Source organism: Sphaeramia orbicularis, chromosome 6 (genome assembly GCF_902148855.1).
Source record: "Sphaeramia orbicularis chromosome 6, fSphaOr1.1, whole genome shotgun sequence".
Taxonomy (NCBI): Eukaryota; Metazoa; Chordata; class Actinopteri; order Kurtiformes; family Apogonidae; genus Sphaeramia; species Sphaeramia orbicularis.
This window is the reverse complement of record NC_043962.1, coordinates 48801618-48818862: the sequence shown is the minus strand read 5'-3', so window position 1 is coordinate 48818862 and position 17245 is coordinate 48801618. Positions and strand designations below refer to the sequence as shown.

At 36.7% G+C, this 17245-nt stretch overlaps 1 protein-coding gene across 1 annotated transcript in view; it reads right to left on the bottom strand.

The window, feature by feature from the left end:
* Positions 1-2345: 2345 nt before the first annotated feature.
* Positions 2346-17245, bottom strand: part of dhtkd1 (dehydrogenase E1 and transketolase domain containing 1) — a 28590-nt gene continuing 13690 nt past the window's right edge. The window contains exons 13-17 of the mRNA XM_030137030.1: positions 15520-15684; positions 15358-15440; positions 11717-11883; positions 4708-4793; positions 2346-3595 (exon numbers count right to left, since the gene is read on the bottom strand). Of these exons, the coding sequence (XP_029992890.1) occupies positions 3494-3595; positions 4708-4793; positions 11717-11883; positions 15358-15440; positions 15520-15684 (603 nt within the window). The 3' untranslated portion in view covers positions 2346-3493. The remainder of the gene's footprint in view (positions 3596-4707; positions 4794-11716; positions 11884-15357; positions 15441-15519; positions 15685-17245) is intronic.

Below are 17245 nucleotides of genomic sequence, written 5' to 3'. Positions count from 1 at the left end.
TTATCTAGAGTGACGAATCGCACTTCTCCATCTGGCAATCTGATGGACGGGTCTGGGTTCGGTGGTTGCCAGGAGAACAATACTTGTCAGACTGCATTGTGCCAAGTGTAAAGTTTGGTGGAGGGGGGATTATGGTGTGGGGTTGTTTTTCAGGAGCTGGGCTTGGCCCCTTAGTTCCAGTGAAAGGAACTGTGAATGCTTCAGCATACCAAGACATTTTGGACAAATCCATGCTCCCAACTTTGTGGGAACAGCTTGGAGCTGGCCCCTTCCTGTTCCAACATGACTGTGCACCAGTGCACAAAGCAAGGTCCATAAAGACATGGATGACAGAGTCTGGTGTGGATGAACTTGACTGGCCTGCACAGAGTCCTGACCTCAACCCGATAGAACACCTTTGGGATGAATTAGAACGGAGACTGAGAGCCAGGCCTTCTCGTCCAACATCAGTGTGTGACCTCACAAATGCGCTTCTGGAAGAATGGTCAAAAATTCCCATGAACACACTCCTAAACCTTGTGGACAGCCTTCCCAGAAGAGTTGAAGCTGTTATAGCTGCAAAGGGTGGGCCGACGTCATATTGAACCCCATAGACTAGGAATGGGATGTCACTTAAATTCATATGCGAGTCAAGGCAGGTGAGCAAATACTTTTGGCAATATAGTGTATCTTCATGAAGTGCTGGAGAAAATGGCTGGACTATAAACAAAGCAATGCTCAGTCACTGCTGTCTGTGATTTAAATATTTTGTGTTCAACCAGTGACCCCAGGTTTGTGTGTTTTATTGTCTGTTTGTTGGAAAAAAACTAATAAAAACAAAGTATTAAAAAAAAAAAAAAAAAAAAAAAAACTTTATGTAAAGCATCAGCTCAAGAGCTAAACAATAAATGTGGTGTCACCCAGAAATAGGAAAATAATCAAATACTTTAGCAAAGTATTAAAAAACACAGCAAAACCCGAGTTAAAAATATGTATGAAATGTATGTTGTTATGATGTTACATTTCTCACCATCTCAGTGAAATATTGCTGAAGAATGTGCACCACTGTGTGAAATTCACAGGCCATAGAAACAGCAAGACCTGTGTTCACATTCAGGAAGTTCTGCTTTGTTAACTCTAAACAGTCACCAGCCACCAAGAGCATCTCCTGATCTAAAACATCTTATAACTTCTATATTATACCCCCACTGGGTGTATATAGATATACCAGGAATTCCTTTGGTACTCCCAACTGTCCGTGTGAGATTTTTGTCCATCCCATTTCTCAGACACTATTAACCTGATTCTTTTCAAATTTGACACACATATTCTCTGCCACTAGGAGAGGTGCAGTGCACAGTTTAATGGCTGAGTTTCAATTTTTAAATTTTGTATAGACATTTAAAGAGTTTTTGAAAAGATTAAAAGACTTAAAATTAATCCCTGGTTATACAGGGTATCAGTGAGCAGGAGGGGCAAAGCGTTGTGTGACCAGGTAGGAGTATTAGTAAGTATTTTCACTTGTTTTTTGTTTGTTTTACCACAAATCCTATATTTAAATGATTCATGTAAAATGTAGTTTCTTTGCATTTTGTCATTGCAAATGACCCATCTGGATGCCCAAAGAGGATCCATAGTGAACATGGAAACACTGCTGTCTTCTACAACATTCATTCAAATGTAAAGCCCATTGTTTTATGTTCAGTCAGTATGTTTGCTGAAAAAGTCAGTTTTTCCTCAGTTTTCTCCATCTTGATATAATCATCTTTGAATTTAACCCTAAACTTTTATGAATATCTACTTAATAAGTGAATTAAATATCCTGAAAATACCAGATTTTCAATGAACATTGCAGAGAATAATATTACAGTAAATGATGAACTCCCTAGGAGGGGTTAAATGTGTGGTTAAGAGTGATGTCACAATAAAATAGTTGTGTCTTTCAAGTTTAAAACAGATCACATATTTGTTTTTGGATGATTTTGGGAATATTACAGCTCAGTGAAAACCAGCAACCAGTTAAAACATTGATCATGAGCCCTCACATCATGAGGATAATTATGTTTTTAACAAAAGATAAAGTGTTCTATGGGCTCCTAATTCACATTAAGATTTATTAAGAAAGATCCGGTGATGAAGAAAAAGACCTCACCTGTTTGTAAAATAGTAATTTTGTTACATATAAAATTTGGATTGATTGAATCTTTTCCAAGTGAGTGATTTTGTCTAAAGTTGGTTAACATAGAAAAAAATAAAGAAAACTGTCTGAAATTATGAAGAACCTGTATCTATGGTCTGATAATCAACATAATCCTTTACATTTTTCCACACAAGAGCCAAGTTTGGAGAAAAGAAACAAGTCAGCCAAACATTAAAATAGATTTATTTGAAAATACTTTCATTAGTCTTCTGATTGAGTTTATTTACACTAGCCCTTATATTTCCATTATTCTGTGTTCGAGTCTTACTCAAAACTAAATTAAGTAAATCCAAGCCTTAGTTTGTACCATCAAATCTCCAAACAGACCAGTTCAATATTTCACAACCACAACGGTAACAACTCAGAAACTCGTTCATGTCCTTCTTAAATGTTCAATCTGGGCACTATCATTATTTGCGATATGTTAAAGCCACACTGTGCAGATATTTCAGTGACAATACTCAGAGACATTACTGAAACCTCCATTTTTCACCCAGAATGCAGTAGAAAAATTAACAATCCATGCAGATTAAATGCATGATGCAATACTTTAAAAGAGAGGATGATCTGGTCAAAGTGTTTGACCACGTCGTAAACATTGTCTCTTATGCTGCATTCACATGCTATCGGGAAGATGAGCCTTTCTACTTGTGAATTTGAAGTTATGCATGCATTGTGTTCAAGTTTTGGACGTATTAATTCATATGCTACATCTTTTTTTTTTTTTTTTTTTTTGCAAATTGTGTGTGCTATAAATGTGCAAAATCATCAGCTAACAGCAGCAGAATGTTAATACAAGCATTGTTTATCATTCATGATGAATCCCTCATTGCTCTCCACCATGCTGAAAAGTCGGGAGCCTGTGTATCTAAATTTTTTCTCAGTTCTCCAGGAAAATATGAAATGAGGGGGCATTCATGTACAATTTTCAAGTTCATAACTAGTATTTACCATAATTCCCGTAGCATGTGAAGGCAGGATTAGTCCTCGAATCAGAGCCAGATTTGTTCTCACCTCATGGCCTCAAACACAGAATACAAGCTGATGAAGAGGGGAAACAATAATTTAGAAATAACAAATTCAGGGTGGACTTTAAACTAAATAAATTCACAATTAAAACCTGTTGACCTTGAACAGTAAAAATAAAATGAATGCCATCGTCTTTAAAGCTTAAAGCAATTGTCATTCAAAACCACATCCATGTCATCTAAAAGGTCCCGCATATCTCTGCTCAGAGTGAGGAAGCAGAAGCACCTCAGCAGCTGTAGTGTGTCAGTGTTAACGCTTATGTTCTGTGTATTTTGGTGTCATCTGTTAGGAGAATGTGGCAGTGAGGATGGCCTCCTGTTGCTGTTGATGAAGAGTCCCAATTCCAACGGCAGGGGCGGGAAGAGGAGGACGACTGACGAGCTGGAGCTGAGGACAACAGGATATAATGTTAGATCGTCTCTTCAGTACAGTTTGTTAAAGCTACTGAGGCTTGGAATCAGACTGTGAGGAAAATGGTAACAGGGGTACTTTATTATCCAGTTTTATCACTTAAAGCTCTAGGAGTTGAAATCTCCAAATAGAAAAAATGTATATAAACATAGATGAAGCTAATGTTTTATGACGCTTTTTCACAGGGTCACGTCTGACTGAATCCAATTGGCCATTGGTGTTGACAGCTGTCTATCATGTATTTAACCCACTACCTGTGGTTTAGTGGGTTTCCATCTCAGGGGAGATTTTCTACAGCCTGAAAACAGAATCCAGAGAAGGGGATAGGAGTCCTGTTTCCTTGAAGATCACTTGAATTACAATCACAGTAAGTTCAAAGGGAGCTTTCTGCTAAAAATATCGAGCACTGCACCTTTAAAGGGGATATATGTAGCATTTCTCCTTTTAAATATTAAAATTAAATAAAATATTATCACTACAGTGTTTAGAATAAAGAGCTCTGAAGTTCTACTGAAGATGACAATTTACTGGATTGTAGAGATAGGAACTGAATTTATTTCCATTGACGTGCCAGGGTGTTTATGCGACCACTCGAGGGAGTAGTGAGTCACTTTGCTGGTCTCCCATGGTGAGGAAAACTAACCCCAAGGCTGAGAATGAGAACCAGAAAGAACTGACTTCCAGATTCAAAGAAAAGATGTGATAAAACAGAAATATTGACATTGTTTTCACCACTCCTGCTGAAATTGCAGCGTTTCTTCTACTTATTTATTGTGTTTTTTTAAATCTACTTTTTACCAATATGTTTTTTTATCCAGTATGCTATTTAGTCCTTTGCTTCTCTTAAGTCCTGAATGGTGCATCCTTGAACACATTTTACCATCTATCACTTATTATGTAGTAACAGTTTCTATTATGTTGCATGTTAGGTTGTTTTGTTGTCTGTTAAATTGGATGTCATCAGCTACTGCAAATCTAATCTCCCTACGAGTACAAATAAAGTAACTTGACTAATAAAAGGTCAGATAAGCACTGACTCCATTCATGTCTGTTCCATTTTACATTGTATGAGTGAATGAAATGCTTACCTTGCAGGCCAGCTGCTTCTCAAACCTGGGAGCCACAAAAGACCAGGGTCCCATGTTCTGAGGCTCCTCCTGACTCCAAACAAACTCTGCAAAACCGGAAGCAAAAGAGGATGTGTTTCATGGTGTTCTTCAGGTTGGGAAAGGTGAGAACAATACTTTAAGAAACCACAGTGAAAACCCAACATCCCCTTTCTGTTCTAGAAGGAAAACCTATAAACAATTTGAAGCAAATATTTACAAATCTCCTTGAACACTTCATCAGAGGCTTCGTTTTATCTCAGACGGGAAAGAACACTTAAGATTATTTTTGGCCATTTTGTTTTTGTTTATTAAAATGATATAACTCTGAAAGGCAAATCAAGGAAGTATCAGTTCCTGATTATCATAAAAATGCAGATTAATCCCATGGAGGACACTGGATTATTCGGACACTGATGAAAGGAAGTGTGTTTGAGAAATTGTGGAGTTTGAGTTGGCATTTACAGCAGCTCCAAAGTGTGTAAAACTATCATAAAGTAAATTAGAAAAGAGTGAAATCTGCACCGACAACATAAAGAGAAACCTGACACTGTTTTACATACAGAGCTGTGCACTTTAGATACAATAACGCACCTTCAAGGATTAGCAATTAAATGACTGGTTTGTTCAATAAAAGGTCAGAAAATTGAAAAGACATCACAGACAAAATGACAAATCAACTAGATATGAATACATTTCTAAACTAGAAGCACTCGTAGAGCGCAGACCTCCGCCAAGGCAGATCAGTGGGCCCCTGTGCCCCCCCGATCACCACCAAAATTTAATCATTTGTTTCTTGTGCCAGTATCAACATTTCCTGAAATTTTCATCCAAATCCGTACATAACTTTTTAAGTTATCTTACACACGGACAGACAGACAGACAGACCGACCGACCAGCACCGACAAAAACATAACCTCCTTGGCAGAGGTAATAATACTGACCTGCCAAGACTATCACAAGACCAAATCAACATGCTTGAAGGCAACAAGGAACTCCACACCCCCGTTAAATCAATGCCTAGCAATAAAGCTCCTGGACCTGATGGCTTCCCTGCTGAGTTCTATGAGCACTTCTGGACCATTCTCTCACCACTATTCCTCAGGCTCATAACCAAAATAAAAGAAATGTCCAGAGATTACCCATACACATGAACAATGCAATTATTCCTCTCATTCTAAAACCCAACAAAGATCCAACACTACCCTCAAATTATCAGCCCATCTCCCTCATCAATGCAGACCTGAAAATCATCACAAAAGTACTATCCCCTAGAACTGATAAAGTCATTCCTTCCATTATACACCCAGCTCAAACAGGTTTTTATAAAAAGGCAGACATTCTTCAAATAACACTCGTAGATTATTCAACTTAATGGAATATTCAACCACACAACAAATCCCAACCATAATAGTCTCACTAGATGCCGAAAAAGCTTTTGACAGAGTACACTGGTCTTTCTTATCGTCAACATTACAAAAATTTGGTTGTGGGGAATCATTTATTAACTGGGTACATATCTTACAAATCTCAGCCACAGCGCTAACCAGTGGACTACTATCACAACCATTCACACTGCACAGAGACCACGCAAGCATGTTCACTCACTCCAGCCCTATTTACCATATTCATTGAACCACTTGCCGCAGCAGTTTGTCAAAGTCCAAACATTACAGGAATACAGAGACCCACTTCGCACCATAAAATCATCTTATATGCAGATGACATATTACTTTATTTGGAACAACCATATACATCCCTAAAAAAAACTATCAAACTATTAAAAACATTTTCAAATATCTCAGATTACTCCATTAACTTTCACAAATCCACAATCCTACCTGTACAGAAAGCGAGCTGGGATGCAGCAGTCCATGCCACACCTATACTCTTATGTACAAGTCACATCACTTACCAGGGCATCAACATCTCCCCCAGATTGTCAGAGATGTTCAATCTCAACTACACACCACTTTTTAAAATCTATCACGGTCAACCTCTTGCATTGGATGAATTTCCTGATATCATCCCTCATCCACTCTCCCAAAAATAAACTATCTTCTCAACATGATTCCAAGTCCCCCAACCCCATCCTGGTCCCAAGCTCTCGACTTACTAATATCAAAATTCTACTGGCAAAATAAAACTCCCAGAATAAAACTATCAACATTACAAAAATCCAAATTGCAAGAAGGGCTTGCTGCACCAAATTTTTTCCACTAGTCAATAGCAAATCAACTGCAACAAGTTTGTAAGCGGACCCACCCACACCCTGCGGACAACATTTGTTCAGATATTGAACAGACAATTTGCGACAACAACTCAATTTCCGATCTCCCGTTTCACAGCTGCTCAATTAAACATCACCCATGCTTCAAATTTTCAACAATATCATCAGCTCTGACAGCCTGGTGGAAATTTCAGAAAATCACTTATACCACCTTAGCACCATCCAACTTCACACCCATCTAGAACAACCCCAATATCTTACTAGACAGGAAACCCATACACTTTCGCACATGTGCAGAGAGAGGCATCACACACTTACAACATATCTTCCAAGACAAACAACTGGTCTCATTTCCACACCTGGTCCAGAAGTTTGGCATCAGGAGCACACAATATCTGGAATACCAGCAACTCAAATTTCTGATCCAAAAAGTATACAATATCAAAAATATTAATCTCACCCTACCCTCTCCTGTTTCAACACTAATAAATATCAAATCAACAAAAAAACTAACGGGTAAAATATACAGAATCATAATACAATCAGACAGAAATATGGCAATACCTCACAATAAATGAGAAAAAGACCTAGGAATTGCTCCTAATGCCAGCTTCTGGCCCCAAATCTGCAGTGACATCTATAATATGTCTGACCATGCAAACTTGCACCTCATTCAATACAAATTCCTACACAGAGCTCATCTTACAGGACAGAGAATGGCCAAATTTGCTTCAAACACAGACACATGCACAAACTGCACAGAAAAATCCACTGACACCTATATCCACGCCTTACGGTTCTGTCCACCTGTCTCCCAATTCTGGAGGCAGGTGACAGAATCACTCTCTGACCTCCTGGACTGCTGCATCCCTCACTCCCCATCACCCTGCCTGCTGGAAGACATTTCAACTTGAACCCTGGATCCATCAAACAATACATTTGTCTTAGGGTCCCTAACTATTGCCAAGAAAACCATACTCATTAACAGGAAAAAAAAAAAAAAATCAGACTTAATCAGTGGAAAAATCTTCTTCTAGACCACATCTCTATAGAACAGAGAGACCCACACACCCACAAAGACGAACACAACAAAAACCCCCTTCAACTGGAATCCCCTCATACACTTCCTACAAAACGGACCTTTTCATCCCATTTTTTTCTATTTATTATGATTTTGTGATCATTTTTATTTTGTGATCATTATTATGATGATGATTATTATTATTATTACTATTATTACTACTATGAATTGAAACTCTGTACCAAGAGTGTCTACTTTTTTGTCCTTTATTATTACTGTCACTACACTAATTTTTAACTTTTGTCTATTATGATTATGTTTCAGTTCTTATCATTCTTACTTTTCATGTCATTTATGAGTATTAGCTATTCATTTAACTACACACCCATACATCTCAATTAACTATATACGCACACACATATTACATTTCTCCTCTCCCTGCTTTTTCTTTCTTCCTTTTCTTTATTTGAGATATTCTTTCTATTTCTCTTTTTATTTATTTATTTATTTTTAAATTTCCTTAATTTTCTTTCTCTACTATTATTTAAAACTCCTTACTGATTTCTCGTTTTTGTAAACTCATTTGTTTTAACCCTGTAACTTATTAGACTGTCAATTTTGTTTTCATTCCCTCTTCTGTCTCCACCTGAATATGCCCAACCTGCACAAAATAATGATAAATAATCACACACTCTCACACACACGTAAATAGCCCTGTGTGCTGTGAGCGAAATAACCAATAAAATTAGCAATACAAAAAAATGAACAAATTCTCAACAATTTCAACCAAAATAATGAACAAAAAACTCCCGAAAGAAATGAACAAAAAAAGACAAAATGAGCAAAAGAAATGAGCTAAATGTGACCAAAATAATCAACAGAACTGAACAAAATAATCAACAAAAATCAAAGACACAGTGAACAAAAGATGACCATAATAATCCACAAAATATACAAAAACTGAACATTATAATTGCCAAATTAACCAAAAATGAACTAAAATAGGAGCTCTTACTTTCATTTTCCTCTGAAATAAATGGTTATTAGGTGAAAATGTACAGGCTTCAGATCCTTATGATGCATCCAAGCCAGAATCAGAAAACTTTGATGTGTTTTTCTACAAACAGATTATTCAAACCTATTACCTGATTATGAGCATAGCTGTTGACTAATTTAATACTCAATGACTATTTGATCAGGTGAATAAAACAGCTGTAAACCTCTGTGGTCTGTATTGTTTGTCTTTTTAGAATGTTTATGTATGTGTTGCTTCATAGTTACATCGGTCTGACCTTTACACTTCAATGAAACAATGACAAAAAGAATCTGTGAACACAAAAAAACAAGATAAAAATTAAGTACCAGTGTTTGTTTGTAAAAGGAGGGTCAGAAGTGTGAGCTTTAAACTTCACTGAAGGCTGGAGACAGACTCGGGTTCTTTAAGACTTAAAGTAAAACCACAGAGGAAGGGCGGTGTGTTTCAGCAAGACCTACAAACCATGGTATATTTAGAAGGCTGGACGACTGCAACAGGTCTTTGACTTTGAAAAGAAATACCTGAGCTAATTCACAATGCTGCTGCTGAACCAGTAAGAAGAGGATTCACTTTAAAACACAACTCTGACCTCTAAAAACCAGTAAACGGAGGAGAGATGACACCCATTTGTGTTCTGATTCTGCCTCTAGACATCTCAGGTCATTTTGGATTTAGGGAATTAAAATCAAATGGCTTTTAACCATCATGTTTCCCCAATGAGGCTGGTTCTCATGGAGCCCATAGCATTTTAGAAACACGTTCATGAAAACTTCAAATGAATGAGCTGCATTTCTAAGGAAGCTAAGTCTCCTATGTGGCGCGGGCCACTGTTTGTAACCTACATAGTATTTTATGTGTTTTTGGGTCACAAATTTATTACTGTAACATGTCTGTATTTCCCCTCCGTTCATTTTCATAAACAGGAGAATGATTTGTGAAAAATAATGACTCAAAACAATGTATAAAAGCATAGGTGAGGAAAATTCTTAGGAAATTAGGAAAAAGCTTTTTTCCCAATGTAAGGTTTGAAAATAAAATCAGTTTTCAATCAATTTACATGTGGCAATGAGAAGTGTAAATGTTAAAATAAATGTAACATATTAATTCATAAGAAAACTAGAAGCGCTCGGAGAGCGCAGACCTCCGCCAAGGCTGATCAGTGGCCCCCCCCACCCCCGATCACCACCAAAATTTAACCATTTCTTCCTTATCCCATTTCCAACAAACCCTGAAAATTTCATCCAAATCTGTCCATAACTTTTTGAGTTATGTTGCACACTAACGGACAGACAAACAAACAAACAAACAGACAAACAAACAAACAAACAAACCCTGGCAAAAACATAACCTCCTTGGCGGAGGTAACAATACATGGTATGGGATGTTGTAAATTGAGAACTCCATATTAAGTGTTAAATAAGTGTTAAAATATATGATAATGCCATAATAAACTACCCATGTCTTAATGTGTCTTACTAAAAATGACTCCAAATTTTCTTCTTGTTTATTATGCCTATAAATAATGAAAAAAAAATAACATTAAATTATGAAAATATTTACATTAATAAACTATCCTTTAACAAATGTGGGTAACCTGAACAAATAAGAACAACCTGAAATGTCTGAAGAAAATGAAGAGCAATTTTAACAATAGTCTGTTACTAAATGTTTTGTGCCTTTGTAGATCTGATCTATAATGCACATATATAAATGATAAGTTAATTCAATTCAGTTTTTTTTTGTTTTAGTCTGTTATTCCACCCTGTTATGACACCTAAAACACACAAACCAAAACCTTATCTTGCCAGATCTTGAAAGTAGAAGTAGTCCTGAAAAAAAGGTACATACACACAGCAGCTGTTATGACACTTCTACAGCTAGAATAATAAACTAATTCCAAGCAGCCCGTTTCACCGTAATATGTTCTCCAGGGTTATAGGTGCTTTGCACAGAATACTACGGTACTTACGTATCATGTGATCACGTATCTCAAGGCTGAGCCGAGTGTCCTCTTTTTTTGGAAATCAAAATATGGTAACCCTATATTTATGCTACATTCTGCCAACAAATACTTGTAATCTTTGCCTGTTATGTTTCAACATGTCTTTAAATGCTACATCATATTACACTTCTATTATGACAGACATGAATGCATCACAGTTGTCTTTTGTCTTTACTTGTTTTTCATTTCATTGTTTTTCTTCCATGCTTAAGGTTTTATAAATGCTCTAATCCATCTTTCTAGTATTTAAAGAGCAAATAGTCTTTGAGTCTGAAAGGTTAAAGTGAATTTACTCAATCTGAGCTTCTGCTGCATCAGTCACACAAACTGCAGTATTATGTAATGACGCAAGGGGAAATGACTCAAAATTCATGACATACGCGAAACAGGAAAAGTGCATTAGCAAAGAGGAACATTGGTCACAAAGGCACTTACAGACTGTGACCTTAACTACTTAACTTTACCAAATATATACCGGCTGCAGAATTAAACAGTGAGACTGTGGTTTTGATGACCTCGAGTTCAGTTTCTTGAGTTTCATTCATTCATAAAACCTAGAGAAGCTGCACTGAAATAGTTGAGTGAAGAGTAAAAATGATAAGTGCTTTGGATTAATTTTCCACTGTTTAGTTGCAAACGGACAAATCTGATAGTTGGTTGTTGAAAATTAACCAAACTGTGGTGGATGAGGTGACCACATACCTTTGGCGTTAGGGTATTTTCTGAGCTCTTGCTGCAGAGCCTCTAGTGGGAACGGACACAGCTCCTCCACACGAATCAGCGCTGTGTTCTGGTTGGATGCCGACGTCTCCTTCTGCTTCAGCAGGGCGTAGTAATGCTTCCCTGAGCACAGCACCACCCTCTGGACACTGAGGACAGCACAAAATGAGCCAGTATTGATTTATAGAAGACATCAAAGTAAGAAACCAGGGGTTGTGTTCATAAATCTTCCTCATGTTCACACTTCAGATTAAGTCCTGTTTAAGATCAAAACATCCTGACTCTCATTAAGACAGCTCTACAGTGACAGGCTATCAAGAGGAGGGATGAGGACTCTTACGAGAATTTAGGGTTTCTTAAGCAGAGGAGACAATGGGAGAAAGACAAAGAGGTAAATGAAATAGCAATTCACAGTAAATTAATGAAACACTGGATTCGATGACTGGCTAATCAGTGTTTTCAGTTCAAGACCCAAACCCCTCTGAGCCTTTGTTTCTTTCTTCAAGAACCAAACTTTCATCATGAATTACCATGTCTCCCACCTCTACAAACATTTCCACCATAACATAATGTTGAATAAGTGCACTTTGCTGTAATGTGGGAAGACCAGTCACAGAAAGGAAAATATCATTCAAATGCATCCCTGGCTGACATGTACGCAAATACATTCAAAAGCTACTGTAAAAAATATACACAGTATCGGACTTTTCTGCCTCCAAACAGTGTTTCAGAAAAACTCTCTTATGTAGCTTTCATCTTGTCGCGTATTTTCCCAATTTATTTTACCTGTACTCATGTTACCTCTTATTATGCAATATACATTGATTTCTTCTTGTGTTTGTCTTTTACTTTGTTTCCATCTTATTGCATCTTTCACATCAGTTTTGTCTTGTCATTTTGATCTACTTTTGCCTAATTTCCATATTTTGGATTTTTTATATCTTTTCTTATATTTTATTCTTGTTGGATCTATTACACTGTCATGTCTGTTAGATCATTTTTATTTTTTATGTCTGTTCTGCATTCCACATGGCTTTGCTGTGGTTAATATTTCCACAATCTTTTAACATATTGTGAAAAGATTGCAAGAACTGTTAAAACACAAAAATAAAAGTCCTTTATTACCTATACATTTACGCTATTTACATTCTATTCTATCTTTCTGTTATAATATTGCAAAACTTCCTTTTTGAACGTAGATGATCAATGTTTTTTGTCATTCTGTTTTTCATCTTTTCACGTATATTGTTGTTTATTTTAGTTGACCAGTGACCCAATAAATCCAGCTCCATTACCAATTTTAGATTCTGAAGGTCAAGAAAGATGAGATGGGACACGTTCATGTTTCCCCATTCAGCCACAAATGAGCAGAGGTCAAAAATATTCACATTCATTACTCAGGTAGAAATATAGATACTAAGGTTTAAGATTTCTGTAGAAGTTGAAGTATCCACTCAAAGCTTTGTACTACTACTTTTTTATACTTTTAAGTGTAAAAGTACTAGTTTCAAAACTACTTAAAGTATAAAGTAAATGTAAGGGGAAAATAATGCCATTAGGACTAAATATTAGGCGGTGGCACAGGGGCCTATAGTCCACTACCCCGCCTCCCTAAAAAACATTTTTCTAAAGGCCATAATGACTATAATGTTATATTAAAATATTAATGTTGAAAAATTTGGGATGCACTAGGGTACCTGTTTCAGCTGCATATATGCCCATTGAAAATGAATTCATTTTAGTACAATGCAAATGTATTAAAGAACCATATATGTCCACTACTGAGGATTAACGTGTTTCATGGAGTGGACGATATGATGACTAGTTACCTATAAGTATTGTAATGGTGCAACAAGTCAAACTTCAGAGGTATGTTATCAATAATCTTGAATGGAATGTAAATGTACATCCAAGCTTAGCTGCAGGAATCTGTGAGGGCAACGGATGTATGATAACAAAACTGGACAAGAAAATTGGTGTACCCAGGCAGGCTTAGTAACAATTACTCTTGTATGGTCTATATACAGTACAGTGGTTGGGACATTTCGCTTGAGTCTCTGCCACTGACATCTTCATACTAGGCTACATACGTCTGCTATGTCCTTGCTGGAGTGTGACGTGATTTGTGTCATGTGCAGGTACCACGGATCACGTACAAACCAACAGGGTGTCGGAATGGTATATGTTTATACTTCTCACCCAATCACAATCAAATTCACTCTATCAAGATGGCGCAATTTATCTGGTTAGTTTTTTTTAATTTGAACGATGACAAGCCAGAATGAAATAGGAGTAACAAGGCTATTTTAAAATGTAAGAAGTAGAAAGTACAGATAATTGCGTGATAATGTAAGGAGAAGAAGTAAAAAGACAGCTGAAAAACAATTATTCCCGTCAAGTATAGATAACCAAAATTTCTACTTAAGTAAGGTAACAAAGTATGTATCCTTCGTTACTTGACACCTCTGCAAATGAAAGTGACAAAAGTCATTTTAGTCCCAATTTGTGTTGAACCTCACCCAAAACACGACTCTGAGAATACCTACAAAGTTGGATACTGATGGAGGTGAGGGGGTGGTGAGGAGGTGAGAGAACAGAATTTCAGACACTTGTGCAGAGCCATACAGGGCTCTAAAAGTGTAGTTTTGAGTGTTTGTGGTCTTTTAGTCCTTTGTAGTTGTAGACAATATTATTTGTATACACCTTTCAACAGAAAAATGCCCCATGTTTTAAATTAAATTTTTTTTTTCATTTTTCTGCTTATTTTTGCTCATTTCTGTGCATTTTTTATTTCCTTTTTAACTATTTTGTTCATTTTATTGCTTATTTTTGTTCACTTTTATTAATGTCATTGCTTATTTAGTTGCCTTTGTTGATAATTCTGCTAATTTTTAATAATTTTTACTGCTCATTTTGTTGATTATTTTGTTATTATCGAGTCTGCCACATCAGCTTAGTCATCCCAATCATCCCAAGCTTTCTTTGTCTCCTGTTGTGATGGAGTTCACTGAATTTCAGAGTGTTAGGGCTCACTTATGCTCTATGTTAACGAGACAGACAGATACAAACAGTGTTCTGTCTGTCCTCTGCGTACATTACACACATAATTCTGTCCGTTTTCCGGGAGTATGTGGATGCGTACCCAGAGGCAGTGTTGAGATTTGAAGAGAATTATTTCCATATATAGAGGAGCTCTTCAAAGAGCCATTGTGTGAGCTCATGAAAAACTACCAACATATTTATGACAACTACCAATGTCAATATCAACAGTAGTAACAGTAGTAGTACTACCTCCTCTGTCGTCGCCATGTTTGTTATCATTAACTTTCTTCTTCTCAAAAAAACTTTACTCTTCTTCATGGTGTTCGGTCACTATGTTAATTAAGAGCGGCATCCTTTGGTGGATTGATAGAGAAACACTCATTCCGAAGCACAGAAGTATGAAGGCAGAGATGCAAGACAATGTTAGAAACGGACATGCCTATTTAGGAACGTAAAGCGAGCATAAATGAGCCCTTATACTGTAAGGTCTTTCTTGCTTTATTTTCCTTAACAAGTCTTAAGCCCCCGAAGCCGTCTGAATTCATCTAAAGCTTCATGGTGTAATGCGGTGAAGTCTGTACCTTTCAGCAGAGACCAATGGATCCCCCAAGACCGGTCTGAACGTCGTACCCGGAGCCAGCTCTGTCAGACTCGATGCTGCCCCCTGTCAAACAGAATCACTGTTACTTCACAGTCCAAGTCAATACTGAGAGGTTCACTGGTACTAGAGCAACTGGACTCACAGAAAACCGGAGCAGGGTCTTGGGTCCAACCACAATGAGGGGTTTGCGGAAGTTTCGGATCATCTGCCGCCTCAGCAGGTGGAAGTACTGGGCAGACGTGGTGGGGTTGACCACAAACATGTTCACAGTATCACCATCCACGCCTTCTATTTTACTGTCACACATCTACGACACAAAGACGACAGGTTTACAGTGATGAGGAACAGGTTCTTTAATGAGTATTTTCAACCATTTTGTTCAAGTTTGTTCATTTTATTCATTATTTGGTTTGTTTTGTTTTATTATTTTGCCCAATTTTGTGTTAATTATTTTGTTAAATTTTCTTCATTACACTGATTATTTTGTTCATTTTGTTGAATATTTTGGTCACTCTTTTTGATATTTTGCTCCTTTTATCATGTCACCTGGTTCATCATATTGTTTATTTCATAGGGTTTTTTTTTTCCATTTTCTTCATTTCTGTTGATTATTTTGTTCACTTGTTGAGTTTTTTGATTTGCCAATTTTATTTTATTCATTGTATTGCTTCTTTTGTTGCTCATTTTGGTAACTATTGTTAATTTTAGTTATGTTTTTAGATTGTCCATTTCTATTTATTTTATTGATTTTTTAAAAAAAAAATTATGATTAGAAAACACCAAGTGATGTGAAGCAGATCAGAGGAGACACCATGTATCTTATTTCGCTATCACCATGTTTCTGTCTTATGTTTCTGTTGAGTCAAACATGCACTTAAAGACATGGCTGATATTTTCCTCCATTTTACAGTACCCCTCTCATTCCGGTAGACTAAATGCTGTGACTAATGTGGGTACATGCATCAATTTTTCTGATTATTACTTGAATATTAGGCTCCATGAAAAAAACAAGTGGCAAAATTATATAAACTACTGTACAAATGACTGTATTATTATTTCTTTTTCAGCTCGTTAATGTACTTTTGTCAGTCTATGTGAGGTCAAACCAATCCAATTACTCCCACTAAAGAGACAGTATAAACCGTTAATTAACTGTTTCATACCACTGATGGAATCTTTATAAAGTGGACCAAACTCTGCATCCTGGAATAATAACGCACCTGCAGGAGAAGGGTATGAGAGATTCATGCTGATATAGTTTCTGTATTAAACCCATGATTCTGCTGCTGCTTTGAAAAAATTTGAGCAAAGAAATATCAGTAAACCTGTGAACTTTCCAGACTCCCTGTAGAAGTAACCTCTGCCCAAATGTCTCTGTTCTCTTGATTCAATTTTGATTAAACCAGTCACTGATCTGTAAATAACATGTTTGTTGTTTTCGTATAGACAGAAATGTCTCTATTATGGTAGCTTTTAAAAAGTTTTACTTTCTTATTGTAACACTTCATTTCAACTGGATCAAACAACAACTACTTTTTAGTCCGTTTTCTCATTGCATAGCTGCTATTTTACTTATTTAGACCTTTTCATAACCAACGCATTTAATAGTGGTGTCAGATTTAATGTTGTTAGTAGTTTTAAATCTCAGAAATACAAGTGGATCCTGCACTTAGTGAGGTCCTACATTAAACTCCTAAACTGTTGTTATTCATTCTGACCCATTATCACGTTGTTAGTCCACATACACATCAAGATGGATGGTAAATCCCACATGTGTGAAATACATTAACATAGTAAGCATGAAATGAAATTGCAGGTTGCTCTTAGATTTTATGCCCTGGATAGTGGCATTATGGGTAGAAATTTGG